This window comes from Haliotis asinina, chromosome 2, assembly GCF_037392515.1.
Source record: "Haliotis asinina isolate JCU_RB_2024 chromosome 2, JCU_Hal_asi_v2, whole genome shotgun sequence".
In the NCBI taxonomy this organism is placed as follows: domain Eukaryota; kingdom Metazoa; phylum Mollusca; class Gastropoda; order Lepetellida; family Haliotidae; genus Haliotis; species Haliotis asinina.
The window spans coordinates 59,479,023-59,502,648 of NC_090281.1; the positions used below are offsets into that span (position 1 = coordinate 59,479,023).

Genomic DNA, 23,626 nt, shown 5'->3' on the forward strand with positions numbered 1-23,626 from the left:
TGTTTCCATCCGTGAAGATCTGAGTTAGAATGGGTCTTCAGCAACCCATGCTTGTCGTGAGCGTCGACTACCTGAATCGGGTGGTCAGACTCGTTGACTTGTTTGACAAATTATCGTATCCTGTACTAATGGAGTCAATCGATGTTCATGCTGTTGTTCATTGATTGTTAGGTCCAGACTCCAAACTGGAATACTGCTAAATGCTGCGTTAAACAGCAAATAAATTTGCATCCCTTCGTTAAAGCTTCGGGCCTCTGCTCCTTATCCTCTTTTGCAGTTACTCTTTTGATTGACATTGCTTTTAGTATAACATTTCCGCTATATATTTGTTCTCTAACTGTGTTTTTCTGTATTGGTAACAATGTTCTGCTTTTCTGTATTTTCTCTGCTTCGTGATTGTCTTGTATCTGCGTTGCTGTTCGTTTTCCGCGCCCGTCTACATCCTTCAGTTGCTTTCTTATTCCTTTCCCCTGCCGCCCATGGAGACAAAGCTCGTTCTCCACGTCAAGATGCCTGCATGGGTGGCGGACTTTATGTGGAGTATGTCCCCTGCCGTGAGGTGTATAAATCTGGTTGACACACGTGGGCCGACACCACCAACACCCTCTGTGACAATACAAACCCGTGTGAGGCCGCTGTGTGCACGGAGGGCTACTTCCTACACGTGGTAGTTGAAGAAGTGAAATAGCTGATTAAGCACTAGATCTAACATAGAGAACACGTTAAATATATCCCCGTATCATTGTAACAATCAACATGGGTCTGCGTATCTTTGAAGAACCTTGCAATCTAATTATCAAACACAACATAATTTGACAGTAATTAATCCTAAGGGTCAAAACAAAGATGATATAAACAAACCAAATTAATTCAACGCTTTAAGTCAACAGTAAGGAAGCTGTTTCCATTTAAGTGAGACTTATCAGATCTGCATCTCCAGTGCTCTATAACCCACCTCAAGCTGCTGAAGCTGGCGACTTGGGTAGAGTCCTCTATCAAAACAGGGGAACTCCCTTCACATGACGAGGTCTGGAGTTTAAGAAGTTTGGAAACTTTACTGCTGTTTGATAAACGTTTTAAAAATAAAATGCCGAGTTTATCAAGTCCTCTTCAAGAAACAGAATAAATATTCTCAAAACGGATCCCCTACCTCACGAGGCGCGGAGAACAAGGAACTGTTGATATGGAGGTATCAAATCTTCAACTCGTCTTTATTCTCTGTCTGGGTAATAAGAATACTCCTCTTGTCTTAAAGGGCTTTTGGGCATTCTGTGTCCCTATACGTTAACCACGATCCGTCCTTCTAGGTAATATAGGAAAACTTTGTTGAAAAAATAACCGTAAATAACCATTTTTTTTCCAAAATGAATAGAATTGCATTTTTGGCATTTTCAAAACTAATTACAGGAAGATTGTGTAGATGGTGTCACCAGTTAAATCAAGCATGACATGCAAAAGGAACGACATGTTGATGTATTTGGATATTAGCAGCAAACGGTTCTTCTTTTGATTTCACTTTTATTACAGCCACGCATGAATAAGTTAGACATATACTAAACAAAAAAGAAACGCAAGTTTCGAAAAAATGAAATCTCATAAAAGTAAGCGTCCATGTTTATGTATTTTATTTAAAAACCTGACATAAATCCAGACTTGCGTTTCTTTTTCTGTACAGTATACTATGTTTTTGATTAAACCTTTTAGGTTTAAGGTGAAATAAAACACGCACATATGGAAAATCTGATTTCATAGGTATGACATGTTTATAGCGGAAACAAGTCATTTTTCTCTTAAAACTTTGACTCCTTGATTTGTGAAATCTTTGCCAAGATTCGGGATTCTGTTTTAATCTTTGCAACTGGTGGAGAAACTTTTGCCAAGGATCATAAAGCTAAATACATGATTTCAAAGATTGAGATGCGTAACATTTGGGTAGAATCGAGAAGCTAAAGGAACGGAAATCTTCTCTTTTCATTGTCGTCGTTGTCGATGTTGCAGTGAAGGAGGTCGCTGAAGTTGCGAGGGAGATGAAGCTGAACACGTTGATGGAGCTTGCGAACCAGGCCAACGTCACAAACCGACTGACAGACAAGGATGTCACCTTGCTGGCACCCACGGACACCGCCTTCAAAAGTGAGACAACAATCTAAACCACGAATTCACATCATAATCGGATGCGAATGAAATCATTTTTATGTGGTTCATCCCAGGAACTTTACTTCTGTTTTCAACTTTGTGCTATCTACCATTGCACTGTCTCCCCCCGCCATATAGCAAGAATATTGCTGAGTGTGGCTCACTGTCTCCCATTTTATTTTAAAAAATAGTTCACGTTCCTCCAAAACAATACAGCTAGTGTGTTGTTTTCCATTTTACAACTCTCTTGTAATACCTTCGATATGCGATAGAAAGTCCTCTGTCCTCTAACTACCCTAAAGTACACGCACACATACGCACCAGTAACTCATGCTAAAGGTAGGATGCAAGCATTAAGAGGGGTGAGCGATTACGAAGCGTCTGTGCTGATAGTCTGTCAAATTAACGACGATTCTCGCTCATAATATCAACCACTTGGTTGCCTGACCCGAGCGCTCCTATTTTTAGACCATCCAGATATTGCTAGTTACTTCTAAGTGGTTACCTTACACTCGCTCGCTTTCTTTTTATGTGATATATGTAAAAATCTAATGATTAAAATTATTTCATCTGTGCAATCTGCATTCCTGACTGACCATGTAAGAGCAAGGTTAAGGATCGTTTTCTTGTGACTGTGGGTTAGCATTGGCCCATGCTTGTCACAAGAGGCGACTTAAGGGATCAGGTGCTCAGCCTTGCTGGCTTGGATGATGGAATTATTGTCGTATCATCGTATTCCAGCTGCGCAGATTGATCCTCATGACGTCAGTCACTGGATTGTCTAGTCAATAATCAGTGCCTTACACACTGCAGTCATCTGACTAAATATTCCGAACAAATGAACAAATGTTGAAAAGTGTTTCATGAAGTCATACTACTTCCTGTGTGACAGAGTTACCGCCGACGTATCTGGCGGCGTTGCGGACGCAGCCTCTAGCCATGGGGAAGCTGATCGACTACCACACCTTGAAAGGAAAGATTACCTCCGACAAACTGGTCGGGGATCAAGACATCAACACGAACCTAGGATTGTCAGCCAAAATCAAAGTCAGCATCTACCGGGGGGTAGGTACTTTTGTACATCCCTGTAACCGAGGAAGATAAATGTGTTTCTGGATGTGGTGTACACATACTAGGCTAAGTGCATCTTGTACATACGTTAGTTACGGTAGAACAGTGTGCATGTGTGTACATTGGTACACTTTTACATGCAGGGACCACTTTTGGCCTTGACCCCACTGTGCTCAGACGGTGCCGTTAAGTCATGTAAAGGCACGCACCTTACTCTTTGGTCTTGACGTCACACTGCTCCGATAGGTGGCGTTATGAATTGGGTAAATACATGCGGGGACCATCTTTGGCCTCGACCTCACACTACTCCGATAGGTGGCGTTATGAGTTAAATAAATACATGCAGGGACCACGTTTGGCCTCGACCTCAAACTCCTCCAATAGGTCCGGTGGCGTTATGAGTTGTGTAAATACATGAGGGACCATCTTTGGTCTTGACGTCACACTGCTCTAATAGGTTTCGTTATGAGTTAAATACATGCAGGGACCACGTTTGGTCTTGACCTCACACCGCTCCAATAGGTGTCGTTATGAGTTGTGTAAATACATGCAGGGGCCGTCTTTGGCCTTGGCCTAACGCTCCTCTGACGGTCACTTTATGACTTGTGAACCTGCCGGGACTACTTTCAGGGTGTGGCCATCAACAACGCGAAGGTGCTAGACAAGGACAGGGTGTGTGGGAACGGAGTTATACACAAGATAGACACAGTGCTCATGCCCCCGGAGGACACCCTCATGGGCCAGGTGACGGCGGATCCGGAACTCAGGTATCACAATCAAAATAATAACAGCAATAATTTACAATCAGCATATTATACGGCAGCCTCGTGTGTTTCTTGTCACAAAAGGGGCGAAAACCTATTGTGTTGAAAAGAAAAGGGTCAACACCCTTTCTGCCGATCACTCCGTTCCATCCCTCCATCTTGCTGGGATTTGAACCATATGGAAGGCGAGAGGTTAACGGGTTCCACAGAAAGCCACCTGGCCCACTTGGACATATATTAACGAAGTATTGGAGTACTGATGTTGAACTCTTCAGTATAGTAATCTTTTGGAAGTCATGTATCATTTATATGCACAACACTACGGCCTCCTTTCACAAAGCACGATCTCCTTTCACAAGGCACGAAGGTGATCGTAAGTCAGTAAGATAAACTTAGTGCTATGTTAAAGAATGGGAGTTAAGTTTACCACTAGTAGAGGTTGCTTCGCGAAAGGAGACCCAGGTCTTTTGGGGTTCGCCCGGGTAGTTACGTCAAAGACAATGCTTACTGTATAAGGCCGTGTGATCGTCACACGCACTTACCAGTTTTCTAAATAGTTGCTTATGATGTGAAGTACGGTTACCGTTATTACTAGGTCGTCGTCAAATTGCTGGAATATTGCTGAATGCGGCATTAACAGCAAGAAGATTAACACAGCGTCTACGATGAACGTCACTTCAGGCTTTAATTACAAAGAATGAGGACCATTTGTATACACATACAACTTCTTTATTCTGTATAGGCAAAGATTCTCATGTCATTCCCTTGCTCAACAACGACATTAGAATCTATGTCGAAACGTCCTCTGTACAGACTACAAATAACCCCCATTCTTCATCGACCCAACTTCTTGAAGAAGAAATTCCAAAACTGAACAGTCTTTAAAGCAGCGTTAAGGTCAACTCACCCACCCACCCATCCACCCACCCACTCACTCACTCCTCGTGTACGGCAGCACCTTGCGGCAGGCCCTAGAGACAGCGGGGCTGAGTGAGCTGTTGTCCACCCCGGTCCAGCTGACCCTCCTGGCCCCCACGAACCGAGCTTTTGATTCCATGAGTCAACGTAACCTGGATCGTCTTCTCACCAACCCAGACCGTTTGAAGAAGGTGAGTCATTTATCATGTAAACTGTTTACATACACAATCTGTTTGTGGAAGACGGGTTCCTGGTGTATATAGAAGTTGACACACTCTACCTGTGAACCAAGCTCCGAAGAATAAACCGACGCATATCAAAGGGATTCGTGAACGATTCTTGGTCGTTTCAAAGCATTTTATTTTGTTTAAGTGATACAAAACAGCAAACCTAGATGATTCATATCTGACTCATCAGGCCAAACCAGACTTGGATTTTCTTGTATTCCATAACCAATGTTGCAGCTGTTGTCACGGTATATGTTGCTATGGTGACAAGAGAGCAGATCCTTCTTCTCTCATGTTATCCCCAATATCTCAGGCCACCATATGTCACCCCATCGGTGACGGTGTCGCCCCCCACCCACGTGGTCATGTGTGTGACGTTGCCGAACACAGACCTCTAAGAACGAGGTTTCGCGGAGCTCTCATGGGGACACTACCATAAACATTTACATAGTTGGTTGGATGTCTCTGAGTATAGGCGTGGTGAAACAGAGGTAACATGTACATGGTTGGTTAGATGTATCCGAGTGTAGTCCAGGTATACCTGATACATGTACTTCAGTCATTGGTTAGATGTGTGTGAGTATACGCGCCGTACAACTGTATGATATAGTGATATAAATGTGTTTGTTTTCAGTTTCTGGAGCGACACATCATCAACCGCATGGTAGTCAAGTGCGCCATCCCTAAGAAACACTCTATCTACACCATCAAATCCCGACAAGGTGACAAGGTCGACTTCTCGCGAGATTCTCGGAATGACATAATGGTCAATAAGCGAAAAAGGGTGAAGCCGGTTGAACGAATGGCGACCAATGGTGTCATGTACAAAATTGACGATGTACTCAAGTGTTCGTGTGAACCAAGGATAAGGTAAATGTTTCCAAACGGAATAACCTAAAACTAGCCACAACGTCAGTGCCTTCCCAAACTACATTGTAGCAACATGGTGTACGGTAACAGTGTGTGCTGATGTGTTCCGCCTTGAAAGAGGCATTCCAACGTTGACTGGTCAGAATTCACAAAATGGCCGCCGGCACGTGCTGAGGACAACCTACTGAAGAGATGATGCAAGGACGATTTAATAAACTGTTGGTGTTAATATTATGAGAACGTATGTAGGGCTAAGCGGCGAATTCCTTTAGAATTGTTCATGCATTATTTTTCTAATTTTTAATATATGCGCATAACGTTACCGGATTGAAATGTAGAAATTGTAATATATAGCTTTATATTTTGTTATTTTTCCATTGATGTCGTTTTGCTGATGTTTACAATTTGTTTCTATGCAACATTTTATACTTGTTATCATACCGCCAGTAGAAGTGTTGACGGAGATGTTCTGAAGCTGACGGCGTCCCTGACACATTCAGTATCTGTCGGCGAATTCAGTCAGTATCTGGATCAACTCTCTGTAGAGGTGATAAAATCAAGTACAAGCAGGCAAGACGTATTTTCTGTTGGCGACGTCCAGCGAGGCGTGTGACGTCAGCACTTTCCAGGATGCGCCGACAGATGTCCAGATGCATTATGATGTCATGTTTGGACATGTTCAGTTCACTGCAAGAAATCTGTGATACCTTATCCGCCTTTGTTGATACGTGAATGATCAACAAAATCTGTTTCATTTGATTGTAGGTTTCTATTTAAGGCATTTTGTTCTATGAATAAAGTCTAGCCCGCCAATGGTCGGATATGTGATTTTCATATGAGGAATCCTTATTCCAGGCAGAAATGATGGTATCAGCAAAAGTACATGCAGTAATGATGTCAGTTCCGTTGAAATAAAGTGTCCTGCTGTCAAATTAGCATAAAATGCCCCAATACAAAGTGACAAAGGATGACTGCAAAAATGGATACAGGTGTCTATTAACGAGGGAATGTCAATAAGTAGTGAGCTTAACTATATCGATGCCCAGTGTTTGTAGAGTTACCATTATATTGTGAATGGATCGTTAGTAAAGTTATATGGAAAATTTCACATGTATGGGTAATGTGGTTCACGAGACATGATCATCACAACACATTAGGGTATAACATCTATAGAAATTTCTGGTACCTCCCAGATAATGGTATGTCCTCAGATAATATATAAAATATTGAATGTATTCCCGACATAATCAACACCCAAAGATTTGGATGGCTTGATTTAGATTTAGCCACGGGCTGTTTCTTTAAGTACATCCCCGCTTTGATCTTACACAAACATTGTGTCCAGATATTCAAACTGGCACGGTTTACAATATATTGGGAGTTGACATTTGCGTCAGCATTCAGAATTTAGCTTAAACCCTTGGCATCATGTATGAATAGTGAAAACATTAGAATCAGTTATGTCCTTATGATGAAGCCATCTGGAAGGGAAGGGAGCGAGAGCCACTTTAACAAGCGACACTCGATGTATCAATATATTATTAAAGGTATGTGTTCTTGTTGTGTAGAAACTTCTATAGGGTAATGGCGTTAATATTCCAGCAGACCTGCAGACCGAGCATTTCGTCAGTTATGTTTCCTTCTATATCAACTGTTTTCAGCAACATCATTCAAATCCGACATATCCAATCTCCCATTCAAACAGTCACGAAACTTGTTTTTTTTTCAAGTGCAATCATGCAACCCATGTGACTGACATTCAAGCACCTTCACTCACTCCACATGGCATGATGATCCAAGTACCTTTGGCCACCCAATATGACGTTCAAGCAAAATACCCCCCACCCCCACATGACGTATGACGTTCAAGGATATACACCCATTCGATACGACATTCAAGCCTCCTTTGCTACCCAGTACGAGCAAATACACTCTAGCAAAATGCACCGTATCCCATTAATCATTACAGGGGAATGTAGAGTTTCATAAACACTGTGTGATAGTTACTATGGTGCGTGTCTGCATAATGTCACTGTCCAGTCGGAGGCATGGATATTTTCTACAGGAAAGTGTAACCCACAGTCTGTACGAGGGCACTGCCAAGGGGAGATAAATGATCTTGTTTTCTGTTGACAGTCCGCTGGTGACTTGTCCCCGGAACAACAAACAATTCCACAAAACTTTCTTATTTGTGTATTTCTTTTAATTTATAGCACATGACATATTGACAAATAACGACTGCACCGCCACAACACCGACGTAATCCTAATATATAGAATATTGAAATATGTATAAGGAACCACACATGCATAGTTACATGGTTAACGGCCGAGGTGCATAGACAATGCTGGAACATTGTTGTAAGTTGTAGTGTATTGCTATAGTGGGCTGCTGGCCGCCAAGAGGACATACACATCAGATACAAGACATCACTGGTATATGACGCCATATCCACTACCAAGGGAAACAACTCTAGCTACTGCATCTTTTGTACCGCTATTAATCAAAGACTCGATAGACACGAGTTCAATGCAGTCTCAGTTATTATGACATGAATATTATCAAAATGGTTTTAAGAAATTATTTAACCATTAAAACTGGTATTTCAAAATGAGATTCAAATAGATTTACACCCTAGTCTATAAATATATGCTTCCAATATTGATGAAAAATGTCCCCTTTCAGCTCAATATGAGCTTCCAGTCTTAACGTAATTATATCAACCAACGGTACTCACGGCAGGCCTGGTGTTGTTTCCCCTGGTTAGGGAGGATGGCACAAAGGGTGAGAATAAGGTATATTGTGGCATGTGTGTAAATACGTCACAAGAGACAAGGCAGCATTGTCCATCAGATTATATAGATAAGTAAAATGAATCCCGAAAATGGATCATGCAGGTGGAGAGTTCAATGTCATACGTGCAGGACTTACCATACAGCCCAGCCCTAAACTTGTTTACTGAAGCTAAGAGGGACCTTAAACTGTTGGTGCCAAATATGGCTAAAGAAACTGCCAACGAACAGAACAAAGAAACACTGGCATTTGCACTTCCTTGGAGATACCTCAAGGGCTAACATGTGTTATAGATTTGCAGAGATCCATGATCAGGGTTGGAAAAGGGAGAGACTGCCCCTGAATGAGGATAAAATAGTGTCATTTGAAGCACCTGCTGAAGGTCGGGTCCCAAAAGCAGCAGCAGCAGCAGCCGTGTGCTTAGAATATACTCAGATCAAAGTCACATTGCATGACATAGAACCCTGCATTTAGGAAGATTCTTAATTTACTGAAAATGAAATGAAAAAAATCACAGAGCCAAGCTGCTATATACTGTGTCCCATTGATGGATCTGTTTGAAACTGAACAAGACTTGAGCAACACAATATCAAGGTAAACATAACAAATATATGTGACTCCATTTCCTGGACTCAGATCTAACGATGTGTGATACTCCTTCATCTCACCACAACATATTAAAACCTAAAATGCAAGTTCAAACAATTTACCAACATATTATTCATATTGTTAGCAAATTCAAAAACAATCAACAAAACAAAATAAAGAAAACAAACATATTTTAAAGACTGATTTATCACTAAGTAATAATACAAAACTAAACATTCAATAAGGATATTCCTAACATTTAACAGTAATGTATGCTTTTCAGTAACCCTGTAAAAAGACGTGATGTATATAACAAAAAAAAAATAAAATAAACAAAAATAAACAAAAAATATCCCAGAATACAATAACGAAAGGCTTGTTTCTAAAACCTATTGTGACCATGCCTTGTATGATAATTTGTCCTCTCAGCAAGCTGTCTTTGGAAGTGTTACCATGAACATGTATACTGTACAGCAAAAGAAAAGCAATTTTTTAAAACATGATGAAATTTCATAAATGTCAGTGCTCATGTTTATGTCGACTATTTAGAAACTTGAAAAAAATCCCAAGTTGCATTTCTTTTCCTGTTCAGTATAGTAAGGACTCCTTTCAAATGCATAACATACACTATGGATCATGGTTATGTTATCTTTATCAGTAGGGTTTGTCCATTCTTGCAGTGCCCACAGGTGACCATCCTGGAATAAATACGACATGCAAAACGGTCTTATTATAACCTTTGTTCATAGCTGAGCTTTCTATCTTGGGAATAACTCCTGGTGGTACAGGGGTCAATAGCATCTGGGTGGTCTTACAGTTGGGAGGAATAGGTGTTGCTTTCACTGTCTGTGGGAGGCAATAAGGCTCAATTGTAGACAATTTTCTGTCAGAAAATATCATTTTACAAATTAAAAAACGATGTAGAAAATCAACATTATTCAAAATATTGCACAGATTGAAAAATGCATTTGTTTGATGCAGGAGTAAATGATGGAAATAACATAATCTGTCACCAGACCTGAGATCAACAGAGCCATTGTATGCTCTGCAAGGAAAACCCTCAATTTCACTATCTTTCTTTAATATGATTCATGTTTTTCAAAGTGATTCTTTCAACCAACTGGAAATGCTAGTCAGGTCAGAATACTTTAGCATCAATAACCCACTATATTATTTTGTCTTAGTTAAAATCTTAGTTAAAATTGTGTTAAGATTTTTCCCGGGGTAGAGGGGAAATTCTTGTTAGCTCTGCTTTCAGTTCCTGGAAGACTTGCAATCGGGAAATAAACTGATCGGTTCTTAAGCTGGTTTGTAATCTCCTAATAAGACAATTTCAGCATGTGAACAACTATGGACTAAAACTGTGACATACCATGTAACCTTGACAGAAGATGTGAAATGTAAGAAACATTATGTAATGTTATATCATACAAAGTGACACCGATGGCAAATGTGTAAAATGTAATTCAAATGTTTGTACTGCAGATTATGTGCAACAGGAGTATCATCATTGCCCAAAAATAACCAGATAAGAGCCCTTTCTGGATCATGAATGTCCATAATCCTACTTTCCTGATGACTGCATCTAAAACCATTATTCTACTTCCTTGATGATTGCATCAATGACCATAATTCTACTTTCCTGACCACTACCTAAAACTGAAAGCATGTTTTCCTGAAGACTACCTAACAGTCTAGCTAGACATGCAGCTCTGATGAGCATCTAGCACAGGCAATCTAGTATAGGCCTACATCACCTAGGACAACACACAAGCACAACACAAGACCAAAGACAGCAGTCTATACACAGGTGCTTTCTGTACAAGTCACTATATACACAATCTCAAATTTCAACCTTGCGACATGAACCCAACAGTGAGTCTTGACCAACTTTTATATTACAGAAATCATGATTACACATTATAAATGATGAACTATATCTCTAACAATGGCTAACTCAGTAATACACATGGACTTGAGACACACTTTCATAAACATCTCTGTCTTGTAATCTCACTCATAAGATCAGTATATATATGTAGCTAGACATTTATTATTTGGATTGTACAGAAGTGTACCATGACTACAAAGAATCAGTTTTATGTCATGGTTAATTAATGTGCCTACAGCATTTATAGTGAGCCGTGAGGCTAGCTCAAAGGTACATCTTTCAACCTATGAGCTTCGGTTTGTTCAGTAATCTCAATGACTGTCAGCGATTGTGTTACAACCTGTTTATTGGATGTTATTCTGTTATTAAGAAAAACAACTTTGGTACAAAAAACTAAAATTGTTTAAGCTGATCTATATTTATCTGATTGTAACCATTTCATGTTAGTCGCTGACTGTATTTACATATTTATATATGACATAAGATGTGGATGTAACCGTACCAGTATATATCCAGGAAGATTGGGACAAATGTGGCATTTGGCATTCTGAGATGTTCATGATAATGTACACACTTCAGGACCATGAACCATGGTATATATCATTGCTACCATACGCAACAGACACAGTCAGTGTGCGCCGTGAGAAAAAGGTGACAATGAAACAGGATCTATGATAAACTCACCCAAACCACCAAATAAGATAAATGGATTAATTTAGGAAGTAAGTTAACATTAAAGACAATAACAGGTCATCGCATTATATTCCAAGAGTATATTCCTTCCCTCCAACTTCAATCACAGACTTATGGATTCCACTTTTACCAACACCCAATACAAATGTCATATCACAATACAAGGTCAAGGTCGATACACTGGGGCTCCACACATGGTCTGTCTTTTAAACTCTCACCAAGGTTACATCACTACATACTACCCTCACATCATCAACTTAACATCCGTACAGAAAGATTTTTGCAAATACTTTTCAGGAAGTTCAAGAAGAGTTTTAAAATGTAACCCTGATCAAATCAATAAAAATATCTTTCATAGACATTTCTTGTCAAGCAATAAAATATTAACAAAAATTTATTCGAAAGCATTAAACTCCAGAAAGAACCAATAAAAATTATTTTATGTCGCATGAAAGTTTGACAAAATGATGTTTGAGTATCAAATATCAGACATTACCAGTCAGGAAGATCCAAGTAGACCTAGGTGGATCCCCTGTGTACCACCTTTACCTGCAGTCTGCCTGTGTTGCTATTATGCATATACACAGATCTCTATATACACTGGGCTACATCTACACTGAACCACATGGGAGACTGACAGAGCCCATCAGCAACAATGGGGAATACAGGCAGATTTTACATCCGCTTCAAACAAACCTTCCTGCCTTCACAGACATGTAACTAATGCTGGTGCAAGCAGTTAATCAGTGAGTCCAAGGTACATCAGTTTTAGATCTGGAGAAAAAAATGAGGTAGGAACAAAGTGATCCCTTGTTTGAATGTCAAAAAATTGTTCCACATCAAGTGAAAGGACGCTCTCAGCGAGATGACTTCCACCCCACATCTGCTGTAGAATGACACAGATGGATCCAGGTTTGTGTTTGGCATGGCCATCAAAAATAACAAATTTCATAGAAATTTGTGAAACTGGGCGTGATGAAACATAATTCAAAATATTATGCTGCAGAAACTTAAAGCTAATGACAAAAATCATGTTTCCCATGCAAGAACCCTATAATGTGCAGCATCCTATAATCTCTGCCTTCATTCCCGTCACCATGATGACATGTAGCCATGTTCCTTAAGTAAACATACATACATCAAGACTGGTCCTTCCAAAGACAATTCCAGCTTGGTACAGTACCTTTACAGATTTTCATGACATACTCGATGAAATATACTATTTACTGTATGTAAACAGAACAGTGGCTTTGTCAAGGGGTTTGGCATGCACAGCTCAATGAATGATACCAGTACTCCCCTGTTTTGAGCCACTTGAATCAAGGGAATAACATCTGTAACATCATCAATGCATTAATGACTGTTTTATATCTTACAATTTTACATAAACATACTAAGCACTTTCCCATAACATTTAAACAAATTGACAAACTGTATTGTGCAGAATATGTTATGCCATATCCTAACAATATAATGTTTAACAGTGGACTATAACACTGTGTACTGTAACACTGTATTCTTAAACCTTGGCAATCAGTTTATGTTGTATAATTTAAAATTGGTTCAACAATTGGTATGAGTGTAAAAATCTGTCAAATTATCAAAATAATAATCCTTGGCTATCTGTCAACAGGCTGGTACACAGATCATCTTCAGATTTGCCAAGCTGTTTGACAGACAACCTTCCTCTATTGAGCACGTGCGGAGTACCACTCCCTGTTAATATACGACATGCAACCTGACCATCGACTCCTGTCATGTGACTGGTAATGACACTTTCCATACATGTGTTGTCTGTCGGGGGCACGTTGACAGCTAGTGTGTGCTGTCTCTATAGAGCATATTGGCAGCAGGCATGGGCTGCTAGAGACTTGTGAGGAAGTATAACAAAGTTTGTGAAAAAAACAACTAAATATCTCCACACAATGTCTGTTCTTCCCCGAGCACACTTTCTCGGCAGTAACCCAGCTGCTGTGGGATAACTGTGTATCCCATCTCAGTTGGCCAGCAACAATGTGACATTCTCTACCATACTCCCTTGTTGATTTCACTACAGATGACATGATGACAGGCCAGTCCTCTATCATATATGTATTGTCTAGGTGTGCTACTGGTTGCTATGACTACAAAATACTCCAAGGTTAATAAAACCACCATTACACAGGCAGCTTGGTTTCCATGGTGATAATGTCAGTTCACCAACCACCTACAATACCTTCTTCCCCAAGCCAGTGTAATGAAACAGATCAACTCCTCCCTCATCACATGTTGCTATGGTAACCATCTGTTGCTATGACAGCAATTATTTTGAAATGATCTTCTGCAGTTGCCCTGCAACTGCTTTTCATGTTCATAGTCACTGCGTGGTAACAGATTGGTTGTCAAGGCAACCCGTGTGGACCTCCTGGAAGGATGGCAAGGTAACAATCCAGTTGCAATGACAACTGGTGTCATACAACAGACTCCTCCCCCTCCTCCTCGGAGTCCTCCCACTGAGTGTGTAAGGGGTAGTGCGGCTGCAGGACATCAGTCGGTACCATGTGGTTGTTGCTGAACCGAACTTTCTTATAATTCTGAAAATAAACATTGTTTTTTAGATACATGGAAAGATTATTGATGTTTCACTGAATCCATCCCCAAATACATGTTTAACTAATTCATTTATAAATTTGCGATAATTTCATATTTTAGTGCTTGATCAGTTATACTGTTAAACCTGTTAATAATGTCAGTAAACCACTTTTCAGTCTGATGCAAATGTGAAGGTGAAAAGCTAAGAATGGATCCTGTGTGTAGGATGCATACAGATGTGTGTCACATTGTGCAGAAATGACCCTGTTCACACAGTGAGGACTCACGTGCTTTTCAGGTGCATAGCAAGCAAATTTTTTCATGTAAGCCTGAAAGGCTAAAAGCCATATATTTAGATAGTATTGAGGGCTTGCCAGGCCTTTTCATCAGCAATGATGTGTTAGCCCACAGCTTCTATCTAATAATGGTAGCTACACCCTGCTGCTTCTCTAACAACTTAAATATTTCTCTACCTGTTTGTGTAGACTGTAAAGTACAGGTTACTTAGGTTCATTAAAACAAAAATTTTACTTTGTGTTACGAGAGTGTATTTTCCGTGATTTGAGTTGTTATTCATTGTCACTGCGGTAGTTGTAATTGGGTCACAATATTTAAGGTTTTAGTGTTAGTTATCATGGGTCACATTTCCTACAGAGAATTATTTAAGCGGCATGCCCCTAAGGCAGTACTTTAGAGTTACCTCCCTTTGAAAACAAATAAATATTATTCAAGGGCATTCCTTGTGAGTGGCGATGGTTGTATGTGCTCGAACTTTCAGGAAATGACTGAATGTATATAAGAAAGGCTAGCTGCCACGTTGGAGACACACACACATTGAACGCTTGAATCGTCATAGCAGCCGTCAGACCGCTCGCTGTTTTCATTCTGCATAAATTGACAGAAATTAAGTTGTAAAAAAAAACTTGAAAACCCTTCTCAACCCTCAGATTCAACCTCCTTTCACATCGTAAGACATGCTAGGCTTGTACCCCCTTTCAATGAGAAAGAAGTACACAAATATTTTCTACATTTTGAGAAAGCTGCTGAAAATCTCAAGTGGCCTAGGGAGTCATGGACTATGCTATTGCAAACTGTTTTGAAGGGTAAACCTCAGATTTTGTCTCATTTGTATTGTATTTGAAATTGGTATTGTGAAATTGACTTGTGACTTTGTATGACTTGCTCTCGGGCTTAATGAGTTAATAATACAATATTTGAATGTTTTAGACTTGTCTTTGTTCTGTTTTGCTGGTTCGCAGGGGATTTCTCACACCTTTTGTCATGGCAAATTCTTAACCATAACATTTGTAAAAAGTGAAAGACACCTCCCCAACCTCAGTAACAAATGTATTATAATATATTAAAAGCTTTAATTTTTTCAACAATTCAATATTAATGATCTATCGCCCTGAAGTTTGTTATTAAAATAGCTGAGTTAACAAAACAAAATGACTTTTACCAATCCAAACGTTTTGATGGAAACAACATGAGTGAAGGAGTGGGTGACATGGATCTAAGGGGAGATAACTGCTGCATGCAAGGAGAGATCAGCAGTCAACAGTGGACATTCCACGCAGACATTATGTGGAGAATTGTACAAATATTGAGCCTGTTTCCATGAGAAGGTGAAAACTACAAGACCCTCACAGTATGTGGAGAATTGTATAAACATTGAGTCTGTTTCCATGAGAAGGTGAAAGCTGAAGGGCCAGGGTCAATACTGTGAAAGATGTGTTCACCCAGGCAGTCTGTGATAGTGGTGTAACAGGATGATACTTACCCTCCTCTCTATACCACAGACTGGGAAGCAGTAACAGAGAATATACATCATATCAGCATAAGCACATGTTGACTAACAGATTAACAGGTAAACAGATTAGAAGACAAACATGTTAACAAACTACAAACTAACAGACTATAGGCTAACACAATAACAAACTAACAGACTACAAACTAGCTGACACTGATTTAACCGACTAACAGTCTAACAGGTTAAGAAATACACATGCAAACAGATTAACAGGCTAATAAAGTATCAATAAAATAATAAACACTGCCTTTTAGAAAGAGGAAATAATGTAATGTGTTATATTTGGAATTACTTTTTGTCAGTATTGTACAGATTCTAGTACTTTTGGGGGGGTTGAATCCATTCAGGATTCAAACTTTCAGATTACAGCACCTAGTAGCCAGCAGATACAGTGCTCAATCTAACAACCACTGCCCCAGATGTAACACCCTAGCAGACAGACCAAATGACACTAACATGCTACAATTCATGAGGTCAGTAGAGGTCAGTCTAACTGTGCCCATGCTCATAGCTGCTTTGTTATATTCATCTATGATACAGAACTAAACTGTCGTCAACATGTTGGTAACCTTTAATGACATTCTACTTATGACTGAAGCTATTCACTACTATATTTCACAACACTTATACTTCAAAACAAAATATTATGAGTCTCTGACACTGTGAACATTGGCAACACAACATGAAGGTCTTTGGCGTCTGCAGCGTACACTTCCAGAAATACTTTGGTCTGATACTATACATCAACAACCAACTTATCCAGATTATAAATCATCTGGGATAAAAATTCACTTGCATATGGAAAGTTTCTGTTTTGAACACCTATATCTGATAAATGATACATTTCTTCATACTTTGTATTTCAAGTTGGGAGAATTGAATTCAACATGTTTTCCAGATTAACCTCTCATTAAACTCCACACAGCGTCACACAAGGTGATGTAGCTATATCTAGTTCAACATTCTACCCAGCAAAACTAGTTGTCAGTAGTCAGTGTATGAAATAGCATGTGCCCAGGCCTGCTGCTTGCTAGTTACATGGCCAGCTTACAACTTTATTTCATTGCCGGCCTTGTGTGCCAATACATTTTCCAAAGGAATATAATTGACCATGTCACTGACCTTGGGAAATTTTTCGAAAATAATTTACAGCTGTGGTAACTAGATGATGTCTGTATAGTTCATGATCAATCAAACTGTAACTTCCACAGATCAACCTACCCATTTATCTAACACTAAATGTGACTGGTCTAGCCAATGAATAATGGCGTTCTTTACCGATGGCAGTGACACTAAATGAATTAACAGTGACCACTAAGTCATGGCTTTATTAAATTTGCTTTTACACATGTTTATGTTTACCTCACTACAAGTAATTCATTAATTACTTTCTTTTTTCACTGTATCTCATTTTCCTATATTTAATACAGGGCTGGTTATATGTTAACAGGGCCGGCAACAATTTTTAGTTATCAGCCCTGTGGGCTTCCTGACATTCTGAAGGAGTTTAATACACTGCAATAGTTGTCACATACAGAGTCTCACAACTCCTTAAAGCCACAGTAACATAACAAAGATACATCCTTTGTTACCATGGTAACCACCTTACCTGTTCAGGTGTGGTGTTGTCAGTAACTGGCTCTGTTGCTGTATCTGCAAAAATACATTACGACTGTCATATCTGAACACCAAACCATCCCTCGGACATTTGGACCAGGCAGATCTGGTTCTGCTTAAACTCACATGCTGCCATCTGATTTACTAGGACAAGCCCCTATGTTAGCTGTCTAATAATATCACATGTAAACAATAATTAAATAAATACACACAATATAGTAAACCTATACAAATGATCATGTGGAACTGGCAATGATAGAGTCAAAGAGGAAGTCGAGCAAGACCTACTATAAACTACATTCAACCAATGAAATGAGTTACATTATACACAACATCGATTATCAGGTTGAGGAAGACCTTCTGTAAGCTATGCTCAACCAACAAAATGAGTTACATTACACACAACATCAATTATCAATGAAATGAGTTATGTACAACATCGATTGTCCATACATCATTGAACTATACATTGTATAACTAATTTCTGACATTTCTTCCTGAAACAATTACATCATCTAATGTAGATTCTGACTGGCAGTGGATAGAATGATCAACATTCAAATATAGTAAATATTGGCTCACAAAATCTGGGACTAAACTCTAGATCCAGTAAATGTGGTGCATCTGAGTTCAACATGGGGGTATTTTACAGAAGAATATTTTTACCAGTACACAATGAGTCAGAACGACAGTCTTCCCACATCTAAGGTACAGTGGTGGAGTTACAGATAACACATGCAAGTATACTAGAGGCTATGTCACGCTACTGATATATAGCTATTGCACAATCTAACATGAAGCATAAAATATATGTATCTACATCTAATACAGTATAAAATATATATATGTCTGCATCTAAACAGGTTACGAATCTACTTGACAGTTAGTGAGGCGAAGTTGAGAATATCTGTCACTCTCACTCAGTCACGTCGCATGGGGGAAGAGGACAAGAGGTGGTATACGGTTAATTATTGATTATACAGTTTATTGACTTTGGTGAGTGTGGAGTTACATGGGGTATTGGAATTCATCAAACATTCATAAACAAGACATGATGACAGATATGAAAGATGCACATTACGAGACTTGATCTGTATATGAAAGTAGATGACATTCCCCACCAATTTCATGAAGGGAGATAACTAACCACAAACCTTGGTGCTTGGTAACCAATCGAAACATTGGATACAATAAATCAATGACAGGTGTTAGTTAACAATCAGAGTAAGCTGTTATACACAGTCACAACTGTGAGCCACTAAAACTATGAGAAAGTGGACAAAAGTCAGCAACACATGTGACTAGATTCTGGTCAACAACACACTTGCCTACAAAATCCTGTAAGACACTGAAGTACAGCAATATGTTAGTGAGTTGCAATATTAAGCAATGTTCCAGCCATGCGTTTATAACTAGCAATTTAATTATGTCAAGCCAGTCCTTCATCGTACAGGCTACCCGAACACAACATGAAGGAGGAGGAGTTCTCAAGCTCTGACAAGCCAAGTGATTCTGTTTCTTTGTCGTTTAATGCCCCAGTTAGCAAGATTCCAGCCATATGACAGCAGTTAATAAATAATCAAGTCTGGCAACCAGGCAATCCAGTGATCAACATCATGAGCATACAATGACATGAGTAAACCAAGTTAGCAAATCTGACCACCCGATCCTGTTAGCTTCATCTTATAACAAAAGACCAATCCATACCCCGGATCTTCATGGGTAGCAAATGATTCCGAGGTAGATGCCATTAGTATGAAAAATGTTTTTTAACATAATTAGTATGAAACTATCAATGTGAGTGACTACAGATGAGCGGCCATGCCGCGTACCTAGACAGTGGACTCAAACGAGTGAGGATTAACCGATCCAAGTCGGTGACTCCGTGGATGCATGGGAACTGAAATATTAACACAGGTGGGATTTGCAGCATTCACAATCAGACTGATCTAGCAACCATTGACACGCACAGTAGATGATGGAGAAGAATGAGACATTGAAGTGACAGAGGCATTAAAGAAAGAAGACACAGACAGTGAAAAGGAGGTCAAAGAGTGTGTTGTGAGTTTAGTTCTACGCCACACTCAGCAACATTCAAGCTTTATGGTGTCTGTATATAATCGAGTCTGGGTCAGATAATCCAGTGATCATCAGCATGAGAATCGATCTACACAATTGCGATACAATAACATGTCAACCAAGTCAGCAATCCTGATCACCTGATATTGCTATTCGCCTCTTACGACAAGCAAGGGCTACTGAAGATCAATTCTAAACAGGATCTTCTTTGGTGGAGGTCAAAAAGAAAAATGAGAAAGAAGTGAATGGCAAGTGAAAGAAAAGAGACAACCACACAGACAGAGAGATGAGATGGAGACAGGATTGATATAGGAGGGATACAGTAAACTAGAAAGGAAAAGTAGAGGAGAAATACACTCATATATACTGATATACGACAGGCAGGAACAGAATCGGTGAGGATGGAGGGTGTGAAGGTGTATTGTGCCATATTATTGGGGATAAAAATGGGTAAATTATAAATATAAGCATCAGAGCAGTCAAGTTAATCTTTCATGTTGAAAGCACCATGGAACTGACTGTCATTAAGGTAGTGGAGTAAGAAACTTTCATGACACTTATGAATAAAAGAAAATAAACTCCACAATCCAATAAATCAATTAAATACAGTTTTGAATTATATTAGAACAGAAGACATCAAACATAGAGTCTCAGATTTCAACATGAAAGTGATTTCAACATGGAAATGCTCTGACATACTGGCCCTGTGTGTAACCCTGGCAACCATATTGGATCCTTATGCATAGATTCAGTCAGTGCAACAAGAAGCACACATCACCAGCAGTATATATATGGCTATCTTCTCCAGCTGGATGTATGATATATAAGACTGTATCCCCCAGCTGGGAATTTCGGCTGCAATGATTCACCCAGACCTTGACTCAATTCAATTTTCAATATTGGTCCCTTGATTCCCTCATTTACAATTCGATTCTTCATACAAGCAGAACATCAAATTTCTTTTCAACAAATTTTTATTTAACAAATTTTATTAAACAAATCATATCACACTGAAAACTTGTTCCAAGATTTGATTAAGATTTCAGGAACGTAAATTGTCAACTTGGCAATGAGTACTAACAACAATTCTCATTGGATCATTAGCATGGCATCAACCAGTCACATTTCGTCTTATTTTAGCTCTCAAAACTGCTGAGTTGGAGTCAAAATTATGTTCTTGCTGTGTCAAAATAATTTAAATAGATATTCAAATACTGAATGAATATAGTGATAACGGTTATCAAAATTCAAAACTAAGGTGACAGATTCGAGTTTTGATGAATTGAACAGAATCACTGCAGCCCTACTGGGTATATGAGACACCCTTTCTGATGCAGGATGTTACACTCAGAACCAGTCAATACAGAAGAAAGTCAAACAATCTCAAACTATATTATATGCTCACACAAACACTAAACTTACACATATTCCAAAACACCATGCGCCCTATAAAGACAATCATGTTTCAACTACCTGCATGCTGATGCTTCCATGGTAACCAGGTAACACTGATGTACGTCCATCTTAACCATTTAAAACTGTTGTACTTCCATCATAACCAGGTTACATCTATGTGTTTACATGGTTTTACTTTCAAAGCAAAATGTGATATGTATGGCAACTTTTATGTACTTCCATGGCAACGGTTTTATATCTCCATGGTAACCAGGTAACATGCATACATATATGGCGTCAGTAAATCTGAGCACACAAACTATAATCACTGTCAGCTGATTTTCAGAAGATAAAGTTTCTTGGTTACTTAAAAGGAAAAAAACATTTTATTTGAAATTTTTATTTATGTATACTATAGTCATCACTGACTTATTACATAAAATGAATAAAATGAATCCTGATATAATCATAATTTCATCTGACTTACAACTCACTTCGAATGTGTGTTATACATTTAGGTATATTTACAAGGAAAAATTTTTGCAAACTGGTATAACTTTTGTTTTAGTAGCCTTCTGTGTTGACAACATGTACAACATTGTTCACCATGATGACAACATCTGACAACTGTGGCATTAGAGTATGACTGCTACATTGTTGAATACATACCGTCGCCATTGGTTACAGGGGGTGGTGGAAGCTCTGCATCAGGTGTTGGCATGGTAACAGTAACTGGGGGTGGTGGTACATAGTCCACACCAGGTGACATCACTTCCTGTAAGTGGAATGCTGACTACAGTTGACACAAAAAGTACTACAGCTACCGATATTATCACCTGGTCATACTGGACGCCCTTCATTCACACGCAAGATGTATCACCAAATCCAAAAATATAAAAAAATAAGCAGAACAAAATATTTACTGATGACTCATGTGATGTTCAGATTCCTGCAGTCAGCAATGGAATGAGCACCAGGAACACAGTTTTTCTGATACAAATGGGGAAACTGAGGTGAAATTTCATGTAAGCAAAGCTAAGAGGGTTCTGTTTAGAACAGTCTACTTTGCTAAAAAGAAGAAAAGTCCACTGACAAAAGTCAATCACAAAAAGTTAACAATTTAACAAAAAGTTAAATATATCAATTTAATGAGTGTTAAGACTTCACAATGAAGAGGATCCACAAAATCTCTCAGTGTTGTTCACCTTGAAACTTTAGGAGTACATTCTCTTCCTGCTGATGAATGTAGGTAGTGCAGCGGTAAGTGTGTATCCTGATATCACTGTGAGTCCTTGTTCAATCCTCATGCTGTACATAGGTTAGCTCAAATAATCAATCCCATCACTAGATTCTTCTAGTAACATTGACATTACATGGTTGTCATAGTGACATACTCCCTCACACTACACATGCCCACCTGATCTGCTGTAAGTTCCTCGACCACCATTGACGGGAAGAGGCCAGTGCTGCCATTGAACTCCCCTTCCCAGTAGCCGTCGTCCACTCCATCATTGCCCTTGCGTATGACCTTAATAAGTGACCCCTCTGCGAAGCTGATTTCCTCATTGTCCTGGGCCACATAGTCATACAGGGCACGTGCCCACATGGCATCTGATACAGGGGAGGTAACTCATCATACTATCATGTAGAAGCCAACATCAGCACATGTCTGAGTTAAACCTTGCATTAACTTATCATGAATATTCATCATACTGAAATGTGCATCAATAGTCACCATTAGTCCAATGATAATCAATACAAATAAAAAGGCTATTACAAAATGTTAATTTCTGTCAAAGGTTAGGGTAACATTTCAAATGTCAAGTAATTCTTACCTCCAAGACCTGGCTGGGCATTGTCAACGGCCATTTCCTCAGTGGTCTGCTGGACCTCGAGGTCACCTGATGAGTATGAGGATGTTGTGTCGTGCTGGTTGTCATTGATCGATGTTGGAGACATGGGCTCTGAGGACACTGGTGGTGGAGGAGGGGGCGGGGCACCCGCAGAAACTGGTGGAGAACTGACGTCACCCTGTGGCACCGAGCCATTTGGCTGTACCTCTCCGTCAAATGTGACGTAATTCTCTGGAATGTAGCCTGTCTTCCCAGATGAGCTTCTGGCCTAGAGAAGATCGCACATATCAGTAGGTTTGAAGGTCTAATTGTTTGATATCATTCAACAGATATTCCAGCTTTATCACTGC

General features: G+C 39.4%; 2 protein-coding genes across 10 annotated transcripts in view; one reads left to right on the plus strand and one right to left on the minus strand.

The window, feature by feature from the left end:
• LOC137274021 (transforming growth factor-beta-induced protein ig-h3-like) overlaps positions 1 to 6,799 on the plus strand; it is a 47,627-nt gene extending 40,828 nt beyond the window's left edge. Inside the window, exons 10-14 of the mRNA XM_067806976.1 lie at positions 1,999 to 2,133; positions 3,029 to 3,201; positions 3,838 to 3,974; positions 4,927 to 5,080; positions 5,751 to 6,799. Coding sequence (XP_067663077.1) covers positions 1,999 to 2,133; positions 3,029 to 3,201; positions 3,838 to 3,974; positions 4,927 to 5,080; positions 5,751 to 5,990 — 839 coding nt within the window. The 3' untranslated portion in view covers positions 5,991 to 6,799. The remainder of the gene's footprint in view (positions 1 to 1,998; positions 2,134 to 3,028; positions 3,202 to 3,837; positions 3,975 to 4,926; positions 5,081 to 5,750) is intronic.
• Positions 6,800 to 8,173: 1,374 nt separating this feature from the next.
• Positions 8,174 to 23,626, minus strand: part of LOC137274044 (F-BAR and double SH3 domains protein 2-like) — a 94,256-nt gene continuing 78,803 nt past the window's right edge. For 3 of the 9 annotated variants that reach the window (XM_067807010.1, XM_067807009.1, XM_067807017.1), the window contains 6 exons: positions 23,259 to 23,544; positions 22,841 to 23,034; positions 22,093 to 22,198; positions 21,451 to 21,474; positions 17,942 to 17,985; positions 8,174 to 14,524 (listed from right to left, as the gene is read on the minus strand). In XM_067807010.1, coding sequence (XP_067663111.1) covers positions 14,402 to 14,524; positions 17,942 to 17,985; positions 21,451 to 21,474; positions 22,093 to 22,198; positions 22,841 to 23,034; positions 23,259 to 23,544 — 777 coding nt within the window. In that variant the 3' untranslated portion in view covers positions 8,174 to 14,401. Of the gene's footprint in view, positions 14,525 to 15,862; positions 17,986 to 19,781; positions 19,850 to 21,450; positions 21,475 to 22,092; positions 22,199 to 22,840; positions 23,035 to 23,258; positions 23,545 to 23,626 lie in introns of those variants that run through there. The other 6 variants (XM_067807014.1, XM_067807013.1, XR_010956166.1 and 3 more) reach the window with 6 other exon arrangements.